This window comes from Musa acuminata, chromosome BXJ3-7 (assembly GCF_036884655.1).
Source record: "Musa acuminata AAA Group cultivar baxijiao chromosome BXJ3-7, Cavendish_Baxijiao_AAA, whole genome shotgun sequence".
Classification (NCBI taxonomy): domain Eukaryota; kingdom Viridiplantae; phylum Streptophyta; class Magnoliopsida; order Zingiberales; family Musaceae; genus Musa; species Musa acuminata.
Genome location: NC_088355.1, coordinates 33,433,647 through 33,457,810, shown reverse-complemented (window position 1 = coordinate 33,457,810; position 24,164 = coordinate 33,433,647). Strand labels below are relative to the sequence as shown.

General features: G+C 37.0%; 1 protein-coding gene across 2 annotated transcripts; it reads left to right on the top strand.

Moving 5' to 3' along the window:
* Window positions 1–10,821: 10,821 nt before the first annotated feature.
* On the top strand, window positions 10,822–23,868 carry LOC103973351 (phospholipase D delta-like). 2 transcript variants are annotated; one of them, XM_009387894.3, is made up of 10 exons: window positions 10,822–11,915; window positions 16,550–16,666; window positions 17,899–18,093; window positions 18,924–19,205; window positions 19,292–19,360; window positions 19,569–19,716; window positions 20,736–20,884; window positions 21,563–21,727; window positions 22,502–22,699; window positions 23,468–23,868. In XM_009387894.3, exons 1-10 carry the CDS (start codon window positions 10,956–10,958, stop codon window positions 23,759–23,761), a joined length of 2,577 nt encoding a protein of 858 aa, XP_009386169.2. In that variant the 5' UTR covers window positions 10,822–10,955; the 3' UTR covers window positions 23,762–23,868. The 2 variants fall into 2 exon arrangements, with proteins under 2 accessions (XP_009386169.2, XP_009386171.2); XM_009387896.3 differs by lacking the exons at window positions 22,502–22,699; window positions 23,468–23,868 and having other exon boundaries at window positions 10,823–11,915; window positions 20,736–20,904; window positions 21,563–21,716.
* The last annotated feature ends 296 nt before the right edge of the window (window positions 23,869–24,164 follow it).

Genomic DNA, 24,164 nt, shown 5'->3' with positions numbered 1-24,164 from the left:
GTGGGTCGAACCAAATATATGTAACCGGACCCTTTCCAACAAGGGAGGGGAGGACGCAGGCGGAACCGACGGAGACGACGTTGATCGCCTCAAACCTTTCATCTATTTCTTCTTCCCTTCTCGTTGCTTTCCTCTCCGAGATCCAAAATGGCTGATGAAACCAAAGTAGGGTTTCTTCATTCGAATTATTATGTCTTGCCTATTTCTTTTCTAGACGCGGAGAAGACGAGGTCGCCACTCCGACAATCCGCAGCCCGCCGCCAATCGATCGCTTCGCCGCCGCCAGCCAGCCAACCAGCATCCGATCACGTTCTCAGGCTCTCAAGTGGCGGGCGAACAAGAGAGGGACCGCCGACGACGAAGCAAGAAGGAAAAGGATCGGGGTGTTCGACTGCGAGCCGTACGCGTATGTTCTTTTAAATTATTTCTTTGAATTTCCCAAAGACACCCTAACAAATTTGTTATTCCCAAATATTGTCCCCACCATTCGTTTCCCAAAACAAAAATAAAAACTCAGAAAAATCCCCCCACAAGTATTTTAATTAACGAAAGACCCTTGTAGAGCTCCATATTTGTCCATATACCCCTCAAAGTAAAAGACAAGCAATGTTGCCGGAACAAATATTATGAAGCGAAAAAGACCAAAATGTCCTCTTCTCCAACAGTTCCGCCATCATCTTGCACATCGATCACCAACATGTAGGTTGCGTCCAATAGAACGAACGTGAGTTCGTATGTTCCACAGTGACCAAAGGATCCTGCACGCTTTTATTAGACTGGATGGAACTGCAAGTACTTTTTGAGTGATTCAAGAGAGTACCAAAGTGTGAGCTTGATGAGAAACTGTTCTTGTGTTTGATAGATAATACCGAACATACAGCTAATTATTATTATTCTACAATTTTGGTCTATTATTCTACATTTGAGATGATAAATTTTGAAGGTTCCATCTCAAATGAACTCTGGTAATGTAGGAAGAGAGACCTATTAAATCCTATGGTTTGTCATTGGCTAAAAAATCCCCATTGTTTGTGGGATGCAGAAATTGATTGAAACAAAGGCACACAACACGAATAATACTCCAAAAACAAAGACTTTTGAGGTTGTGCCTTCTCCGCAAAGGAAGACATGAGAAGGCAACGATTGAGTTTGCATAAATAAGAGATGGTCAACGTACTAGCATCAGGCAGGAAGTAACTTTGTTCAGCTGGACACCCGTAGGAAACAGCTTGAGACGTCGTCCACCGGTGGCCACCAAATAGTCGTATCAATCTCAGAATCGGCAGCTATCATATCAGCAAAAGAGGAACGAGAATCACAGGTGGAAAGACACATGACAGTTGCAAAGCAAGCTCGGGGGAAGAGGAACGAAGGATGATTTATACCATTGTAATTTTCTGGACTGACAATTATCACATCATCATCTGCTTCTGAGGCTTCAAGTTGATGATGCAGTTGATGAATGCAGGCACCCACTAATGGAACTTCTGGAAGTAAGTAAGATAGAGACACTCAAAGCAGCATGCCTTGTTCCAAAAGACCAGAAGTTGACTACTGGACATTCAACATAGAGATGGTCCTAAAAATACGGAAGAATTTATTTTGAAGGGTAAGTGATAAAGATGGAAATCGATCTTATCGCCATTTTTTCCTAGGAAGAGTTTTTGCAGGTATCTAAATTTATAGGAAGAGCCACGTGAATTCTTAATCTTAGGTACGTGAGATAAATACATAATAGTCATTATATTAATATTTGGATATTTTACCCAAAAATATTATTATTATTATTTTTTGCTTGATGATGCCCCCAATATTTGTTTCTATTTGGGGCATCATTTTTAAAAAAATAGTAAAAATGTCATGAATCAAACCAAGTGAAATTGAAGACATATATATATATATATATATATATATATATATATATATATATATATATATATATATATATATATATATTCTATAATCGAGTATAACTTGAATATATTTAGTTTATTTTTTAGTATAATCGGTAAACTTCTACTAAATCAACCTGAATTTTCATAGATTAATAACTAGGATATGATTCTTAGATAATTAATATCTTTTTTCAAGAATTGATGATAATTAATTGTCAAAATTTAGGGTTTTTTTTAACTTATATCGTGATCTATTTAATTTTATCAACTTCTACTAAACTAATAAAAATATTCACGGAACTATTAAGATATGATATTTAATTATTAAGATTAGAGATTTTTTTAATAGATTATTTGATCTTGTTGAATCTCAAATTTTGATGATGAAACTAATTGATTAGTGTTTATATTTTTAATCTACATTTTAAGTGACGTAGGATGCTTCGATCAAGATGAGACAATTAAAGTAAAAAAAATTATGTTGTGTCGGGGGAAAAATGTCAGAAAATTGATATTAGAGCCTCGTTTTTAATATTTGGTTTAACACCTAAATTGAAATGGCTCTTTTCGGCTTTCAAGAGGGTCATTCTCTTATTCGTCCTTCCTTTTTTAATAGGACGGACTATACTTATTGAAAAACTCGAATGAGAGTTTCTTGCTTTCTTTGGATTGGCACATAGTCGAAAACGGATTTGAAATGTCTTTTCTTCTAATGAACAATTGGAATGATTTAGAGAAGAAGATGTTTTCTCTAAATGCAAAGGCTATGAATACCTTATTTTACGTTTTAGACAAAAATGAGTTTAATCGAATTTCTATATATGAAACGGCTTTCGAAATTTGGCATACTCTCGAAATCACACATAAATGCACTAAAAAAATTAAAGATTCGAAAATCAATCTTTTATTGTATGATTTTGAACTTTTTTGAATGAAACCAAGCGAAATCGTTATTGACATGTACACCCGTTTTACGGATATCGTCAATGGTTTAAAAGTTCTTAGTAAAAGTTTTTCGAATCTTGAACTTGTGAATAAAGTTTTACACTCACTTTCTAAAACTTGGGATTCAAAAGTAATCACTATTCAAGAATAAAAAAACTTAAATACTTTTTTGATCGAAGAACTTATCAGGTCTCTAATGACCTATAAAATGACATGCAATATACATGAACAACTCGAGAACTACCTTCCAAAGAACAGGAAGAATTTCGAACTTAGAACATTTGAAGACTACTCGAGCATAAGCTCAAGTGACGGTAAACTTGAACTTACTAAGAAATTTAAAAAGTTCATAAAATAAAAATTAATAAACAAAAAGAATGTAACTACTTGTTTTGAACGTAAAAAGAACAAAAATTGGGATAAATCAAACTCTTCCGAAGACGAGGAGAAAATCAAGAAATGCGAGGTGGCAAACTACGCTTTAACGACTTTCGATGATGAGATAATCGAAACCCCATTAATTTACTTCGAAATTACATAATGCTTTTCATGATGTATTTTTTTTAATTTAGTTTAGAATTAATTTTTCTTAAAAATTACATGTTTAAAAATGAAAATGCAAAAATGATCATGCTAGTAATTTAAAAAATGATAATAAAAATTAGATATTTTACGTTAATGGAATAAAATGTTAGATTTAAATCTAATAATGATCCTATGAATGATTTTTTTTAAGAAGTAATAATGTGTATCATGTTGATTTCCATTATGATTAAATGAAATCATGTTTGATTTGAAGTAATGTATAATGATGTAATGAAAATATTAAATGTTTTGATACCTTGACGACTTTATGCATGAGATTTTAAAATTATAAATGATGATATTTGTGATTTATTGGTCTTAATGGTTTTTATGATAAAATTCACTTTTCGATAATTGTATGAAACCAATAACTTTATGCATGTTTTTATTTGTAATAAAAAAATAAACGCATAATTGTATGAAACCAATAACTTAAGATGAAACATCTCTATCTTATTGATTTTTCGATAAAAGATTAATGAATCCATGTATATTGTACCTTTGTGAATCTCTTAGACTATGAAAATGATTTGATAAAGTTGAATGAGTTTTATTGAAATCATAATTTCACATGAAATCTTTTATATGAATCAAGATTTTTCATGATCTCCTAAGAATTCTTTACATTATTTATTTAAGAAGAGATTTGTTAAGATGAATCATGGTTTTTCTTGATTTTTTAGAATTATAATTTTTATGATTCATAATGAATTGAGAGATATTATACATGAATCAAGATTGTTTATGTGTTCTCTCATGACATCTTTTAAGGTTTATGACTTGAATTTTATTATGTAAAATTCTTTGAATTTATGAAATATATCTCATCACTAAGTTCTTTTTTATATTCTTCATTTGATGATATGAATGCATGAAACACTCATGATATTATTTTGATGCATGGAATGATGAAATATTCATGATGAAAAATTGTTTTGATATTCATGACTTGATTTTTCATCTTTGTTACCTTATCTTTGTCATAATTTAAAATTTAATGTAAAGGGTCTTCCCTTCTTTTTGCCAATGATAAAGGGGGAGAAAGAGTTGCCAATGTCCACATCTCACAGAGAAAGATGCTAGCTTGCACAATTCAAGAATAAAACAAAATTTGCTAACTTGTGCATCGCAAAGAAAAGCAACAGTTGCTAGTTTATCTCAAAAGATGTAAAACTTTGCCAACTTTCATATGTGTAAAATTTGCTAGCTTGCACTTTACAAAGGAAGCAAAAATGACACTTTTCAAAAGAGAAGAAAGAGCTTGCTATCTTGAAAATCACTAGTTTACTTATGTTAAAAAGCAAAAATACAAACTTGCAAAATTTACAATCATACACATCTTTAAAATTAATAATTATTTGGTGATTATGCATGTTGTAAAGTGATAGAAAATTGCTAGCTTACACTTTCTAAAATGATGATAAATTTTGCTAGTTTGTATGATATAGAACATGCTATCTTACTACCTTGCATATCTAAAACTTGATAGCTTGCATGTTCTAATATGATGTAGCACTTGCTAAATTTTTGCTAGCTTGCATGATGATAAAAATGGATATTATGTTTTTCATGTAATGATTTGAACTAATACTCCAAACAAATGAATAGTTGGACTTCTCCTTTTTGTTGATGACAAAGGGGGAGAAGTATATTGATATCATGCATGATTTGATCATGATATGTTACTTAGATTTTTAAATCCAAGAGTTTCTATCAATATGACATATTAATAGGAGGAGTTTGTTTAAACTCCGGGAGTTAAGATTAACTCCGTCATCAATCGATTGGTTGTCACCATCAAAAAGGGGGAGATTGTTGAATCTCGGATTTTGATGATGAAACCAATTGATTAGTATTTATATTTTTAATCTGCGTTTTGAGTGATGCAAGATGCTTCGATCAGGATGAGACAATTAAAGCAGAAAAAATCATATTGTGCCGGGGGAAAACATGTCAGAAGATTGGACGTTAAGCCGGAAGAACGATCGACGTATCGACAAAAGGCTTCGGGCTATGGATTAGGGCATCGGGCCAAGAAGAGCGGATATTGCGCCAAGGATATCGGAGTTGCAGAGTCAACTGGCCGATTGGGCAATAGGCCGCAAAAGAGGACGATGCGTCGAAGAATCGGATAAAGGGTCAAGGGATTAATGACATACTGGACAACTTGATTAATGCTTAGTATTAATTGTCTAGATCGAAGTATGGTTTTATATGTGCAGGATTAACTATGATAACAAAGCATGAAGTAAAATGAAGTCTCGGAGTCAAGATCAAGATCACATTGGGAGTTCGAGAGTTCGTCGGAAGTTTTGTCCAAACCAACCGAGAAGTCTCGGAGCTTGCCAGAGAAGCTCATCGGAACTTGCCAAGAAGATCGTCGTAAAGTTCATGAGCTTGCCTGGAGTCCGCCAGAACATTACCGAGAGATCGTCGGAAGTTTACCGAAAGATCACCGGAAGTTCACCGGAAGCTCACCGGAAGAATAGACATATGAACTTGTTTAGCTTAGCAAATGTCTTAGGATTTCGTAGTTAGCACATAATTGGGTTTAGATTTGGGCTAGCCCAATTAGGGGCCAGCTAGGCCCATGTAAGAACTATGTTGGCCCAATAAGAGGCCCAAACAGTGTCCCAAGAAGTCTCACTGTCATGGAACAATCTTCAAGACTATGTCAAGCGGTGGTAACGCTAGTCTGGGCGGTTGTACCGCCCCTAGCAGGGTGTCAGGCGATGGTACCACTAGTTTGGGCGATGGTACCTCCCAACACTGCCCCCCAAGCGATAGTACCGCCAGATCTAGGTGGTGGTACCACCTAGGGCAATGTCAATATCAGACTGACACTGGGCGGTGATACCGCCCGTGCTTGGGGAACTCGGGATAGGAAAGTTTTAGGCTCCAACTTTGAATTAACCTGAAGCCTATAAATACCCCTCTCATGCCTGGGTAAAGCACACAAGTATTGAGAGTAAAAAAGTATAGAAACGCTGTTGAAATCTTGTATGAGCTCCTCTCAAAATTCTAAGTGTTGGAATAGTTTGAGAGAGAAGTGAGTGAGGGTGTAAGGGTTGTCTCCTAAACCCGGTAAAAGAAGAATTAAGTTGTAAAAGGTAGTTAGTCTTCGCTTATTGAAGGAATACCGTTAATAAATGCCGGTGGCCTTTGTTGAATCTCGTATTTTGATGATGAAACTACTTGATATATGTTTATGATTTAATCTGCGTTTTGAGTGACGCAGGATGCTTCGATCAGGATGAGACAATTAAAGCAGGAAAATCATGTTGTGCCGAAGGAACATGTCAGAAGATTGGACGTCGGGCCGGTGGATCGGTCGACGTATCGACAGAAGGCTTCGGGCCATGGACTCGGGCATCGGGCCAAGAAGAGCGGGTATTGTGCCAAGGATATCGGAGTTGCGGAGTCAACTGGCCGATTGGGCAATAGGCTGCAGAAGAGGACGATGCGCCGAAGAATCGGACGAAGCGTCGAGGGACCAATGACATGTCGGACAACTTGGTTAATTGCTTAGGATTAATTGTCTCGATCGAAGTTTTGATTTGTTGTGCAGGATTAACTACGATGAGAGTAAGACAAGCAGCAGGTGTTGCGCCGGAGTCAAGATCATGATCACGTTGGGAGTTCGAGAGTTCGACGGAAGTTCGGACGGTCGTCGGAGGTTCAGCGAGAACAGATCCGAGAAGTCCAGAAGCTTGCCAAGCGAAGCTCGTCGGAACTCGCCAAGTGGATCGTCGCAAAGTCCAGGAGTATGCCGGATGTCCGCAGAAGGATCACCGAGGGTTTATCGGATGATCGACGGAAGTTGGCCGGAAACTCGCCGGAAGAAGCCATTGACGCATCGGAGCAAAGCTGCAGAAGTTGTCTTAGAGTTAATCATAGTTAGCATGATGATTAAGCTTGAAAATGGGAGGTGATCCCATTAGCTTAATCTTGGGGCAATTGGGCCCCTGAAAAGATTCAAATTGGGCCGAATGGAGTGAACCATTCGGACCCTGATTGCACCAGGCGGTGCAACCGCCCCAGCCAGGAGGTGCAACCGCCAGGACTGCGAGGCTGGGAGGTGCAACCGCCCCAGCCAGGAGGTGCAACCGCCCAGAGCTCAGTCTTCGAGCTAGACTGGGCGGTGCAACCTCCTCTGTCAAGAGGTAGCACCGCTAGAGCTCAAGTTTCGAGCTCTGCCAGGCGGTGCAACCACCGAGCTTAGTCTTCGAGCTCTGGCAGAGAGGTGCATCAGCCTGAGCTCAGTCTCGAGCTCTGCCAGGTGATGCAACCACCGAGCTCAGTCTTCGAGCTCTGGCAGAGAGGTGCATCAGCCTGAGCTCAGTTTCGAGCTCTGCCAGGTGATGCAACCACCGAGCTCAGACTTCGAGCTCTGCCAGGCGGTGCAACCACCGAGCTCAGTCTTCGAGCTCTGCCAGGTGATGCAACCATCGAGCTCAGTCTTCGAGCTCTGGCAGAGAGGAGCAATCGCCTGAGCTCAGTCTTCGAGCTCTGCCAGGCGGTGCCACCTCTCCAGTCAAGAGGTGCAACCGCCTGATCCCAGAATTCTGGGATTTGATCGATTTGATCGTTTTGAGCTCCAAATTTGAACTGGGTTGGGGCCTATAAATACCCCACCCATTCAGCACTGAAAAGATACAGATCCACACCGAATTCTTGATCTTTTCAGTGACTCTAAGAGCTCAAATTTGTGTAAAGTCCTAAAGTTCTCCTCCTTCTGTTCTTCAAGTTTTGAGTTGTAAAGAGATGAGAGAAAGGATCTGTAAAGGTTGTCTCCTGAGCCTGTCAAAAGGAGAGAAACTGTAAAAGGGCAGTTAGCCTTCGCCCATTGAAGGAAGGCAGCTAGTTGACGTCGGTGACCTCGTCGGAGGAGGAAGCCAAAAGTGGAGTAGGTCAAGACTGACCGAACCACTCTAAATCTCTGGTTTGCTTTTACCTTGAGCACTTTATCATTACTGCAAACCTCCTACATTGCTACTGCCCTCTGCGCCTTTACGAACGAGTTTCTAAGCTCTGATCTTTCAGAATCTGCATTCAAACGTAAATCGTGTTTTCGTACGATCTTCACACTGCGGTTTACGCTTACATTCGGATTCCATTTATAACTGCAAATTGCTTTCTACGTAAAACGCTTTTCAAGGTTCAAAACTGCTTTTAAACGCAAAACTACATTTAGACGTAAAATTACGTTTAGACGTAAAACTGCGTTTAGACGCAAGACTGCGTTTAGACGTAAAACTACGTTTAGACGCAAAACTGCGTTTAGACGTAAAACTGCGTTTGGACGTAAAACTGCGTTTGGACGTAAAACTGCGTTTGGACGTAAAACTGCGTTTGGACGTAAAACTGAGTTTAGACGCAAACTGCGCTTAGACGCAAACTGCACTGTGATTCTGCTTTTATATCGAAATCGTTTTTTATCGGACGAACGCAGCTTTAGCTTTTAAATTGCTGTAAGATTTTCGCTGCACTAATTCACCCCCCCCCCCCCCCCCCCCTCTTAGTGCTCTCGATCCTAACAGCCTTGACGGAAGAGGAATCAGAGGAGTAGATGTAGGTCACGACGACCAAACCATTATAAACTATCGTGTTCTCTGGTTTACATTTCATTCTTGCTATTACCTTACTGCAAACTTCCTTAAGTGCTTACCGCCTTCAATTCATTACGTACGCTTTCAAGTTAAGTTTCTGAAATCGGTTTTTTATCGGAAATGATTTTATCGCAACGAAGTTTTTGAAAACGTGATTTTTACCATTACACTAATTCACACCCCCCCCTCCCCCCCCTCTTAGTGCCGACCCCAACTCTTAAATCATAACAAGTATAACTTAGATCAATTTCAAGTATGACTTAATCAACTTTCATTCAATCAATTCAATCTTCCATCAAACTACTTGACCATGATTATAAGATAATTAATATCAAATTTTATAATATAATATGATAATTAATTATCAAAATAAAAAATAAAATGTATAACTTAGTTCACTCTAAGTATAACTTGGTCAAACTTATAGTAAACCAATTTAAACTTTTACCAAATCATTAGAATTTAATTTTAAGATAATTAGTATTTTTTATTTTTTTACATAAATTAAAATATTAAATAATAAAACTAAAAAATATATTATCGAATATAACTCAATTTAATTTCGAGTGTAATTTGGTCAGCAACTCAAAATTTAACAAAATTACTAGGATATTATTCTAATTAGATTAGTATTTTTATTTTTATTTTTATTTTTTAAATTATAATAATTAATTATTAAAATTATGTATTTTTTGAATAACATACATATATGATGTAAGTCATTTGAGTAAAAATTTGAGGATGTTTTTTTATCTAAATATAAAATAAAAAGAACACCTCTAATAAAAATGAATATATGAATATCAACACCGGAAACTTTTTTGATAAAATGCCCTTAATATTTTTGGTATAATAGGGAAGAAAAAATAGCTCTGGTGGACCAAAAAAATTTAAGATAAAGACCGCCTGTGGATTCCATATTTGGTCCACAGGGCATGGGGGAAGAAAATGAACCATTAATTAGAAGAAAGAGTAATATTGATTTTAATATTCGTGTGCACATGGAACATTCATGTTGTGATGGTGATGCTACATGGACACTTCTGACGGAGCAAGTGCGACGCCAGGCTGTGGTAGCGTGGCATCGACGAGACGGAGCAAGTGAGATCCGCGGTCGGTGCGTGCCCATCCAAAGGCCAACGCACCGCGGATGCGGGGACGCGCGTATCACGCCGTTGCGACCGTTGCGACCGCGTCGGTCGGACGTGCGTGGAACGTGCCAATATATATAATGATTCTTCATATCTGTCAATGTAGCGTTTATACAATATCTGAACCTCTTAAGGTAAATCCCACTTGTATGACTCGTAAATGATTGAATGGCTATGTATATAAATAATATATATCTGCTATGTTAGAAGATTAAGATAATTGGACAAATGTTTTAGTGTAATGCTCGTCGATGAATTGTATTATATTGAAATTAAGATGATAATAAATTTATGTCATATGATATTAGTTCGACTTTTATGTTTTCCCACCTCATCTCAACTATTCTGACACCCGAAGCACACCTGACTTGTGATTGGCTCTCAACTCGTAGAGCCCGAGGAGGCATGCGTAATGAATGATTAAGGCAGCTCACGCAACGTCAACGAGACCGAAAACCAATAATATCTGTAGGTCCAATCGTTGACGAAAGCGAAAACATCAATCAAAATGGCTTTGAGATTCACGCAGCGTGACTGCTTTGCTCCGTCCTCGTGTGAGGAGGGGTTTGCGTGGACAGCATCAATCAAACCCGGTAAGGAGAATTAAGGGATTTCGTAGCTAGCAAACTTGCTCCTACGTTTAAGCTCCACTTCTCGCGTCCCGACTTCGGCTCGGTCTTGGAAGAACCCCCCCAACCCATTCTTAGCTTCTATTTGGCATAGTCCATCCCGCGTTTGTCTCCCTCCCTCGGCCTTCACCGGAGCGCTCGATGGCGTCCGCCCCCGCGTACAGGGGCGGCGCCACCGCCGCCGAGGACGGCGTCGTTCTTCTCCACGGGGACCTCGTCCTCACCGTCATCGAGGCCCGTCGCCTCCCCAACATGGACATGTTCTCCGAGCACCTCCGCCGCTGCTTCACCTCCTGCGGCCCGCCATTCTCCAACTACAGCTGCGGAGCCGTACGCCACCAGCAACACCATCACCACCACCACCACCGCAAGATCATCACCAGTGATCCCTACGTCACTGCCTGCCTCGCAGAGGCCACCGTCGCCCGCACCCGCGTCATCTCCAACTCCGAGGACCCCATCTGGAATGAGCACTTCAAGATCCCCCTCGCCCACCGCGCCGCCGCTCTCGTGCTGCACGTCAAGGACAACGACGTCTTCGGCGCGCAGCTCATCGGCACCGTCTCCGTCCCCACCGCACGCATCGCCTCTGGCAAGAAGATCCAAGGCTGGTTCCCCATCCTCGGCGCCAATGGGAAGCCTTACAAGCGTGACACCGCTCTCCACCTCTCCATGGAATTCACCGCCGTTGAGAAGAAGCCAGAGTACCAGCACGGCATCACTGGGGATCCGGAGAAGCTTGGGGTGAGGGATACCTACTTTCCGCTACGGCAAGGGGGGTCTGTCACGCTCTACCAGGACGCCCATGTGAGGGAAGGTGAGCTACCGGAAGTCAATCTCGAGAAAGGCGCCATGTTCAAGCACGAGAATTGCTGGGAGGATATCTGTCATGCGATTCTTGAGGCGCATCATATGATTTATCTGGTCGGCTGGTCGATATACCACAAGGTGAAGCTGGTGAGGGAGCCTACACGTCCGCTGCCAAACGGAGGTGCGCTCACATTGGGAGATCTGCTCAAGTACAAGTCGCAGGAGGGTGTGAGAGTGTGCATGCTGGTTTGGGACGACAAAACATCCCATGACAAATTGTTTCTTAAGACGGTAAGATCGTTTCAATGCAAGTCCTTTTAATAATTGATTTTCTACAAGTTATTAACAATGTTGTGATCAGTATCTCCATCTTTATGCAAGGATAGTTGCTTTATTTGCTGTCAATGAGCATTTCCTGTTTTTATCTCTTCAATTGCTCTGTTTGTTTCTTTTTTTCTTGATCTGGGAGACTAATGATCTTGATCTGCTTTTCCCCATAAAAGATCCAAGTTACATGAACATTCATTAGGGGATATCATAATCCACATTGCATCATCACATGTGAGTACTCAAAACTTGGGTTTGTCACATTTGTCCCTCTACTCTCCTAATATATATATATATATATATATATATATATATATATATATATATATATATATATATATATATATATATATATATATATATATATATATATATAACAATAAAGTCGTAAGTCCTAATCATTTGGGGTTTGTTATATACTTGATGTACCTATTGCCACAAATTTATCATTTGCAAATAATTCACAAGAACTGAAAGATCAATGTTCACAAATAATCCAGAAATTTTGGCTAGAGTTTGGAATTAATTTGTCCACATTCTTGTTGGAAAAAAAATTAAACAGTAAAAAAAAGGGATTTTGATTTTGATTTTTTTTGGTGTATGACTAGTCATGGTGGAAAAGATTAGATATAATTATAGCCTTGTGTTTATAATAATAACATTCGAAAACAATTGAATGATTTAATAATGAATCATAAAATCTGTGAAAAACCAAATAAATATTTGTTAATTGTTGTTTACATCTGTTTTAAGGATTTATTCATAGAATTATTCACCTAATCAAAAGTTGTGAATTAAATTTTTTTCAATAGGTCACACTTACAGAATATTTTTGCTACAAGTATCACACCATTTTTCAGAGAGATGTAGATAGTGGACTAATTGTTCCTGTACACTTTCATGTACCTTATCTTGTCATATATTCTCAGCATTAATATAGTCACTTGAGGAATATCTTATTATAGTAACTAGCTATTATAAAAACCATGTAGATTGATTTGCTAATTCAAATTAAGAATCTGTTATCAAATTATTTCTGTCATAAACCTGCACTTATGTATATTCTTCTGAATCAGCCATGTTCACAATAGTTGTTACTTGCACTAAATATATACAGTTGTTGGTAATCTTGTGCCATGCTCTGATATTAGAATACCTGATCAAGATGGATTTATTGAGGAAAAACCAACTTGAAGTGGTTCTGATGAAAAATCTTTGATGATCATTATCCATTTTTTCAAAATGCTAATTTATAGATTCTGAGTTTATCGGTTAGTTTAGCTCTACAATGGTGACTAGTTTCAGTTCTGGAGTATATTGCTTCAATAACACTTTCTTGCTAATGCACATCCTCTCTAATATTTTCAACCTCCTCTATTGCTTTTCGTCATTTATGCTGTGACCTTTGGGTTTCAATCTCCTTTCCTGAAAAAAAAAAGCTTAATTGCTTGAAAAATTGGAGTTCTAATAAGATGCATGCACTGCTTGGAATATGCAAATGCAAATACAACGTAACTAAATCCTGACACTATATGTCCATAGATGAAAGTTCAAGTGTTGCATCACTAATTGGAAATGAGAGTGCCTTTCTTTTTTTCAGTCTGCTTGTCCTTGATTAAAACTGGCAAAGCAGCAAAGCCCCAAGTCCTTTTCTAGAAAGACTTTTTTGTACTTTTTATTTCTCTTACACTTATTATTTCTCTTAACTAAGCTTTTACTTTCATTTTTGCATCAATCGTTAACATGATTATTACTACTATTATTTTTAATTTTAGAGTCGAATAAAATTAGTCATCGAAGTTTGTGTATGGTCATGGTGACCTATTGATTTTTGGGGATACTATGACACCCTATACATTGAGAGATGAGATAGGGTTAGACCCAATGTTCGTCTTATTGGTCCAAACTAGTCTATTGGTCAATCGACGGTATTGTATGTATCACCCCCTACCAGTGTACCATGTGTCAATACGGAGGGCATATAGACAACACAAGAAAATGATAAAAAATAGCTCCAATTTTTTTTAAAAATAGAAAAAAATTTAGATTAGGGGTTTTAAGTTGAAAATAAATATAAATTTAGTAAAAATAATCTAAATTAAAAAAATAGTGACATATCTTTTTTGGGCTTTGAGGAGCAGTTTTATGGTATGTTCTAAACCATCCTTTCGTTGGTATTGAATTATCTGTAAAAAAATTTAAACAACTTAAACTTTAAGATTCAAATGAATCAAGTAATCGATGTGTTAATCCTCCCTTTGTGGTACATTTGATTAGAGAGTTCTTCCTCTAACTTAGATGTTAGTCCTCTCGAATTAGCCTTCCAAGCTTGATCCAAATTACAAATCGCAGCTTTATGAAGTTTTAAGAGAGTACAAGTGTGAAAATAAGAAAAAGAATTGAGTGAAAAAGTGATTGAGAGAGTGAAAGAGGGTGAAAGAGTGGGAGAAAAGGGCTTAAAACTCCTTTCAAATGGATCTGATAATTAGAATTGGTCAGATCTAAGTTGTTCATCGATAATGGTCAAAATCCGACTAGTACAAGTCAGAAATGATCGGATTTTAACTGTACAAACCTCGTATTGGGTGATATGGGATCATTTAGCATATATCACCCGGTACAGGGTGGATTGTGTACCAGTCCCCAATCGGATCAGTACATACCACCAATACCTAACGATATACCATGGCACGAGAAACCTTGGTTAAACTAGTATATTTGACTTGATGAGCTTACCACTACTATTATGCTTGACTTTAAACTTTTCTGGGTGCCTAAGAACTAAGGTCTTTAATTTCAAATGATACCCCTCGTACCGGGCGGTACGTATCAATCCGCTAGCAAATTGGTACATGGACCGTCCGCTACTGGGAGGTATCGTCAATTGGGGCTATTTTCACCCCGTTATCATCCTAAATCGGGCGGTGACTGAGGGAGAAGGGGAAGAAAGAAAAGGGAGAAGAAGAGGAGAACCTGGAGATCGGTTCCGCTCTCCCTCCTCGTCTGTCGATGACTTCTCATCCACGTAGGGAGAAGATTCCTTGGCATCGCGGGGAGAAGAGAGGCGACATCGCCTCGGTGAAAATGATTTTTTTATTACTTATATATATATATATACACACACACATACATACCGAGTGGTATAACGAAATATATCGTTCGGTATACAGTACCGTACCGAGAGAATCTAGAAACTTTGGTATGGTACAAAATTTTAATTCTTGCCGAGAACCACTAGTTATAAGTTATTGGGTTAGTAGGTCTTGTAGGCCACGACACTACTGAATTAAAGGATGACAATAGTTGTAGTCTATTATGAACCAACAAGCTCTCAAGATGGCACGTCTTTACTCTTAGGTTCTATTTCATATGATAATGTCCTTTTCAGATTCCTTGACACTACTGAATCAAGAGAATGACATCAGTTGCAATCTATTATGGACCAAGAAGCTTTCAAAAATGCATGTCTTTACTCTTAGGTGCTACCTCATATGATAACATGCATTGAACATCAGAAGCCTGTAGTACATATAATTCATCCAGCATGTTGATGAATTTTAAACATAAGACTGGATATGATTAGTTTTTAATGTTATTTTGCAACAACAAAATCATCTAGAGGTTTGCCACAAACGAGAAAGTTGCTTTGAGGTTTTGGCCATTAATCTATACATAATTTCCATCAAGAAGGTCACTTAGATTTCATCATAAGTTTGTGCTTAGGGTGTTTCGTGGAGTATAATATTTAGAGCCAATTGAGAGATCACTAGGATGTAAGATCATTAGAGATCTACAAAAAATAGCTTATGAAAACATGGTAACCTTGTCATGACTCAGGCTTGAAAATCACAGGACTGAGCTACATTGAGGAGTACACTGAAGATCCTCTTTGGAGATCAATAGCAATTCATACACTGCCTAAAGCCTTGGCTCACATATAATATGGGGCCATTTAGTTATCACAATTTCCTCAACTTTAGACAAACACACATCTTACTAAGATCCCTGCAGATGATGTTCGGATAGCAGAGGCAACATGGCCAACCATGTTGTTACATTGGTAGATCAGATATTTGCCAGGAGGCATAAAAGGTTCCAACTTGTTTCACACATCACGAGTGGCAATTTTTTTTACCATATTTGTCATGACTTGAGTTTGAAAACCATGTGAGTCAAGCCTCTACCAAAGGGTGCTTAGAAGATTCTTTTGAGAGGCAGGTAGCAACTAATATACTATCTAAAGCCTTTACCCTTATCAGATGTATTGCTAATTGAAAGTACAAAATTTACAAAAAAAATGCAATCTTTTTCTGGATTAAATTGATTCTAGTGTTTAATTTTTTGTTATTCATATTTTAGATCATGGTTTCCCCTTTATCTTTACTAGCTACCCTTGTGATTCATATGCTGTCATAAGTGACATGCCATAGTTATTCTTGCAGGAATCCAGTCTAAAAGGATGATGCATAACACTATATGTATAGAATATATATTAATGGAATAGCAGCAAAGCTAAAGAAGGCTAATTCTGAGTAAACTAATGTAGTGAGACGTATGAATAAAAATGATTGATCTGCATTTGCATATAATTTTTGCAGGGCGGTGTAATGCAAACTCATGACGAAGAGACACGGAAGTTTTTCAAGCATTCCTCTGTTATTTGTGTGTTATCACCTCGTTATGCCAGCAGTAAGCTTAGCATTGTCAAGCAGCAGGCAAGCTTCACACCACCATATCTTTTGATAGTGTTATTCTTCTTTCTCTATACAATCTAGTTAAATTTTACATGGGTATTCAGTTATAAGTAGATGAAAAGATCCCTTCAGCTAAAACGTCCCATAGCTGCTAACCATCGAATTATGTGAATAATCTTATTATCGAATTATATAGCCTAGCACTTTGTCTAGATAATTTTGACAATGCATGAGTTTACATGTTTTAGAGTGAAAACTGCAACATTTGATAAATAATATATTGGAAAAGTAGCAACAAAAAAAAGTCCCATGAGAATTACATTTGATGCCATATCTATGGTTAAACCTTGTACTCTGGTAACTTTAATGTTTTGTGAACATAAAGACTAATCAACAGGGTTAAAGTGCATACTAATTTGACCATTTGCCATTTGTGTCCATCAATTTGGTAGTCTATGTAACACTAGTGCTTATATTATTTCAATTGAGAAAGATTGTTTGATAATGCAACAGTCATTTAACCTGGATCGACTTCGAACTTGAACAAATATAGGGCACTACTCTATAGTTCCATAATTGAGGTTTCTCCATTGTAGGAATTTTTTCCTTGTGAGGAAATTCTCCACTGCTAAAAATTAAATGGGAGCAGTTTAGTATCTTTGTGTATGTTGGATCCTGAAATATTTTGTTCTAAATTTCTTTTGAATGAAACAAATAAGTTCTTGGTGATATGAGGCTTACACTCAAGCAACACATGGGCATAGCCTCAAATTGTATTTGATCTATTAAAAGCTTTTGTTGGATATATTTTTGATAATTTGACACAGTTTCTGCATAGATTCAAATACCAACCATATAAGTCAGTAAGGACCTGTACATGAACAGGACAGTTTCGCCCTTTTTGATTTGGTATGGACTATATCTCTGGAGAGCACAATGAACCGTGCATACCAGACAGTAACTGAACAGTACTCTACTGTTTGTATTTTACTAGTTATCACTTTAATTTCAATTAATAATATGTTTCTTTTGCTGACTATAATGTCTTATGATAATGATAAAAGTTGCTTGAGTGATCCCATTTATTCAGTTTTAAGCATCTATATGTGATATTAATAATTCCTACTGGAGAATCCTTATCTGTTGAGCAGAAATTTGAAATCTTTAGGAAGAACAAGCGAGAATTTTAGTCAATGTTTTCTAATCCTACTTCTATTTCGCAGTATGGTTACCTTGTTTTTCTCTTCATACAGGTGGTAGGTACCCTTTTCACACACCATCAGAAATGTGTACTGGTTGATACACAGGCTTCTGGAAATAAGAGAAAAATTACTGCTTTTATTGGAGGCCTAGATCTTTGTGATGGCCGCTATGATACTCCAGATCATAGACTTTTTTGTGATATGGACACAGTCTTTTTGAATGATATCCATAATCCCACATTTGCTGTGAGTTCATTTTCTGCATTCTGATTTAATCTTCTAGAGTAGTGGTTTTGGGATGCAACTTGCTATGTTTGTTTACTATGTACACCATCTACTGAATAGCAACTCTTAATAATAAATTTTGAAGTTGGAAAATTTTGTTTGTGACATCAATATATATTAATCATTGAACCATCCACCATGTGAAGTAACATGATTTGCATCATGATTTCTGGTTGGATGGATATATATGACCTCACACTCCAGATTGAATGATAATGCTTCTCTATGTTTCTGTACAGAATTTAGGTGATTGCAGTGTCTACATGAGGAAGACTTTTACAGATTCAAAGTTCTTGTGCACCTAATCTTGGATATGAATTTTCTATAAGCCATTGATAAAATATGAAACACCAATAAGTTGTGTCATTTCTTTTTTTGGTTAATGGCACACACATGCATATGACAGATAATTTTCCTTTTGTGTCTAGACAACAATGTCAACATCTAAGAATATAGGAAATTCATGATTCCTCATTTAAGGACCTATAGATTCAGCAAGCTACATGCAGAGGCCCTTAGATAAACATGTTTGATTATTAGACATATATAGGAGGTTTGAGATTTTATGGATTTTATGCTACACTATGAGCTTCTCTTTGTATTTTCTGGTTTTATTTAGGCAAAACCTAGAGGCCCAGCCCAAGGTTACTACTTATCTGATTTATATATACTGCAAGCTTTTTGTTAAAGCCGAAGATAAACATGCTTGCTTAATGGAGATCTAGGAGTTTTGGCATACCATTTGTTTGATGTAACTTTATTGATTTTTCATTATTTCTTATTTTGTTTAGGCAGGAACTAAAGGCCCAAGACAACCGTGGCATGATTTACATTGCAAAATTGAAGGCCCTGCTGCTTATGATATCCTAAAGAATTTTGAGCAGCGCTGGCGAAAGGCAACAAAATGGCGGGAATTTAGTCTACGTTTTAGAAAAGCATCTCGATGGCATGATGATGCACTAATACATCTTGAACGAATTTCATGGATACTTAGTCCTTCACTTTCTGTTCCAGATGGTGATCCGAGTCTATGGGTTTCCCAGGAAGAAGACCCTGAAAACTGGCATGTTCAGGTAGTACGCCACTAATTAGCTGCTAAATACCTTCAGGCTTAGTTTAAATGTTACTCAAAGCTTCATGATCTTCTTTAATTTGTCAGATCTTTCGATCTATAGACTCTGGATCAGTAAAAGGATTTCCCAGCAATGTCCAAGAATCTCTGAAAATGGTCAGTGTTTGGCTTTGGTGGAGATGCTAGCATCTATTTTGTAACTATTCACCTTTGTCATTATTGACAAGTGGAGATCAAGTGGATGCATACTTTGGTTTTTTAGAAAAATAATATAAATGCTTGTTTTGTCAAGTATTTCACTAGAACTTTACAGTTCCAGTACCTTTTTTCTGTCTTATTTATTATCTTTTATTGACTTTTTCAGAATCTTGTTTGTCGAAAGAATCTGGTCATTGATAAGAGCATCCACACAGCATATGTGAAGGCAATCAGATCTGCTCAACATTTCATATACATTGAAAATCAGTATTTTCTTGGTTCTTCATTTGCTTGGCCATCTTATAAAAACTCAGGTTTGCTGAATCCCCTGTGGTATAGTTTTGCAGCAATCACATATCTACATCCTCCTGCTTATATTTCAGAACACAGGAATCATTTTGATTTTCAAGTGCTTTTGTTAGAAATTGTGATCTATACCACCAAGAAATGCATAACTGCATATAATTGACTGCAAAACTCTATTGACCATGGTATAATGCTCTGTAAATGAAGTCAATATCCTGAACCTCAAGCTCTCTATCTAATGATACTAAATATCAGAAAACCAGAAATTAATGATTTATCTCTCTGTCATTAGTATGTTATTATCTGATGACTAGAAGCCCTGCTAATAGACATTTTTTGAAGCATCAACAAGCATCATAGAATTACCTACTTTTCATAGAATTAGATACAATGCAAAATACATATCCAGAGAATGACCCAAATTTAGCCAACAGTATCCATAGGACAGGATGTGTGTTATCAAATCACTTTTGTTTCATACATGCTTCTATCATCAATCATAGTTTCTGAATGTATTACCAGCAATATTTATAGGTACCAATGCAAGAGTTCATAGATCATATAATAAGAAAACTAATAGATGGGAGGGATAGATCTGATGGTATATATATTGTTTTTACCATCTTTTGTGAAGGAAAATTTTTTTTCTGAAAAACATTGACTTTGTGGTTTGAAGATTGAATTGTGTGAAGGCCAATTATGCAAACTAAATTGTCTGCAACAGTTTTGGTTATGACAATCATTTTTGCTTAATAGCTATATCAATTATTTTATAATTTTAAAATTTTCTTAGATGATGCTTAGTTAGCATCACTTCATAAAAGTAACATATGCAGAGTTTACTTGACATAGGAACCACTAATTTATAAGCACCAACCATTATTCATTCAATAGAGTTTGGCAGTTGCCAAAATATCTGCAACAAAATTAATGGCATCATGTTCTATTGCCAAATTTCATTCTTGCTACTTTCTGCCTGTACTATATGCAAGATTCATTAAGTTTGAAACTATTTTGGAATCAATAGGTGCTGATAATCTAATACCTGTGGAGTTAGCTCTGAAAATTGCCAGCAAAATTAGAGCAAAAGAACAATTTGCAGTTTATGTTGTTATACCAATGTGGCCTGAAGGAGATCCAACTTCCAATGCTGTGCAAGAAATTCTTTTTTGGCAGGTATCATGTTACTTTAGAAGGTAGTGTTCAAATGCTTCTGAGGAATGACCTTCATATATTCTAGTATTGATCTTTCAGTCAACAGAATGATGCGATTTAGCTTTTTTAGAACTTAAGCTAAGCATTGTGATTAATATAAACCTAGAAATTTTACTAGCTACAGGTCATAATTAATTAGAAATTAAAATGATGGACTAATATGTCTCTTCCTTTCTGACTCATATCCTTTTTCATACTAGATGCACTGATTGGTGATGAATCATCCACACAATAGCATCCACATAATTTTTCCATCTTGGCTCATCAGATAAGTAGGTCATGCTTGAAAGTCAAACTTCGTGAAAGAAACTTTGCAAGATTTAATATTTTATCAACAGTGTTACCAAAAGTTTGCCATGTGTTTTAATAATCATCATTATTCAGAAAACTGTGTATGTCAAGATTTTAATCATGGTAATCTTATGAAAGCACGTTTGTTATTTCTGGAGAAAGCATGCCTGTGGTGAATCACCTATTGTTGCATGCCATCATAGAATTCTCTCCCCATAGAACCACATATTGATAATTTGACATCATCTTTTAAGAAGCTATGGAGTTCATCCTCCCTGTCGTTAAAATTTTTGTGATTTCATTCTTCTATGTAGTAGAATTTATTATTAATATTTATGATCTTTGCAGGGCCAGACAATGAAGATGATGTATGAAATTGTGGCACAGGAGCTTAAATCCATGAACCTTGAAAATGCACATCCACAAGATTTCCTTAATTTCTATTGTCTTGGCAATCGTGAAATAGCACCAAAGGAAAACTTGCAACAGCAATCTTTAGATAAAAGCCCAATGGTACTGTATCAATGACATAATTTGAATTTATTTTCTCAAGTAATTTCTTTTTCTTGCAATCACCAATTAGAAAACATCAAGTTATTTACTTCTACAATAAAAGAATTGTCTTATTGTAGCATTGGTGTGTATGGCTCTATTGGTCAGCACGGTGTGTCCCGACCACACCATGTGGTGCCAAAATGTGTCAACAACAAATTGTGCCAGCATAATACTTAAAGGTTTTTTTTTTGTTTTCTTCAATAGTGTTTTTTCCGAGAGTATGCTCACTTGCATGTTTCTAGAAAGACACTTCACCATTTTTATCATATTGGGCCCAAAATCATATGAGTAGACCCATTTAACAAAATATCAAATTCCAATACAGTACAGTTTGGTGTGGAGGTAATTCAAACATTGAATATTTGTCTGCTGAATCTTTATAGCTCAGTTCCATGTTTGCTCTTTTGGTGGTATTCTTAGCTTGTAAGAACACACTTCAATTCCAAAAGTTCCTATATTTCTTATGGATTGTTTCAAGTCTGCATTAGGCCTTGCAGTCTTCACATAATGCCAAACATTTTTTATTCTGTTCTTGTCATGTGCAGGTAATTTGCTTAATAACCATTTCCTTCCAAAAATTTGTACTGTAATTGCAAATTAACTCAAATGGAAACAGTATTTGACATGTCATACTCTAGATAATTTTTGAAATATAAACAGGTATTGTCTTATCAAATCTTTTACTGTGCTTCACAACTAATACTGTTACCATTCCATCTTGAATAAGCTCAGTCACTGTCACAAAAGTTCCGACGGTTCATGATATATGTTCATGCAAAAGGGATGATTGTAGATGATGAGTATGTGATGATTGGTTCAGCCAATATTAACCAAAGATCTTTGGCTGGCTCAAGAGATACTGAGATAGCCATGGGAGCTTATCAACCTAATCATACATGGACTAAGAACAAAAGACATCCACATGGCCAGGTTAGTGGCATTAATTATAATTTCATGCTCTCTCTTTCTAGTTTCTGTATCATCATATGTATTTGAAAGCTTAGTATACCATTATCGAACCATCTCCAAACTTCAATATACATTAATGTGTAACATAAGGGTGATTTCATGTATCTAGCATTTCCTGCCTGAATGATAATCTTTTATAGGAGTTCCTCCACTTCTAACCATAATGATCCTTTCATGGAGATAGGATGGTGTGATAATCTTCCTTACTGTTTAGCCAATTTGGTGCAGTGACTAATGTAAAGTGATCCAATTTCACTCTTAATCATTTACATTGCCATCTTAGGAACAATAAACCAGGTTTTGGTGAAATCAAACTCTTTATGCAAAGTTCAGTTGTAAATGTAGCTGAAGAATGGAGTGTATGTGCATAAACTAATTCGCCAATGAGTAGATCTGAGATACTAAGTTTATTTCAATTTGCAAACAGAATCAGCTATTTGGTTCACTGATTGGATGGATTTTATAATCTTGAGTGCTTTTGTGGTAATTGGTGCTAATAAAACATTTGACTTGCAATAGGTTTCTAACTTACAAGCCCTCTGGGTTTGCCTGTGAATCCGTATCATAGCATTTATTGCAATTTCAAGCTTGTACTCGAAGTATCACTACAGGATACTTGAAAATTTAAGCTGCTAACTTCCAATAGTTTTAGAGAAAATATAAACTTGATAAACCATACTGTATTATCCTAAGTGCACTCCATATTAAAGAAAATTTGAACTGCTCCAGGTATATGGATATCGGATGTCACTGTGGGCAGAGCATCTAGGCATGGTAGATGATCGCTTTGAGAAGCCTGATAGCACGGAATGTGTAAAATTCGTAAATAGGATAGCGGAAGATAACTGGTCGAGATACACCGCAGACGAAATAATACCACTCAAGGGTCACCTACTGAAGTACCCTATCAAGGTGGATTCTGATGGTAAGGTCCGGCCTCTGCCCAACCATGAGTATTTTCCCGATGTTGGTGGTAAGATTTTGGGAGCACCAACTGCTCTTCCTGATACACTAACCATGTAATTCATTATACTCCATTATAACCATCAGAAAGTTATCCACGATGAGGTCCTTACAAGATTGTATCATCAGAAATTTTGTCCTTATAACATAATTGGGGGGGGGGGGGGGCGGGGAGGAACAAACAAGGATGAGAGGGTTGTTTCTGTAAGTAATCTTCTCCTGTGTATGCTATTTCTTGAGTTGAACTGCATCTCTGCCAAATAAAGTTGAGTTTGTATCTGGACCAAGTTGCAAAACAAAATGATGCTGGTGACTTGCAGATTCATGTGTGGTTGATTCCATATCTATATGCTAGTACTATTGTCAGTCACTTGCTTATGTGCATGCCAGGCTGAGTCATGCCTATGTGCATCATGATCTCACAAGATTCACTCATGAGCACTTGTTTACACAGGAGCTAATG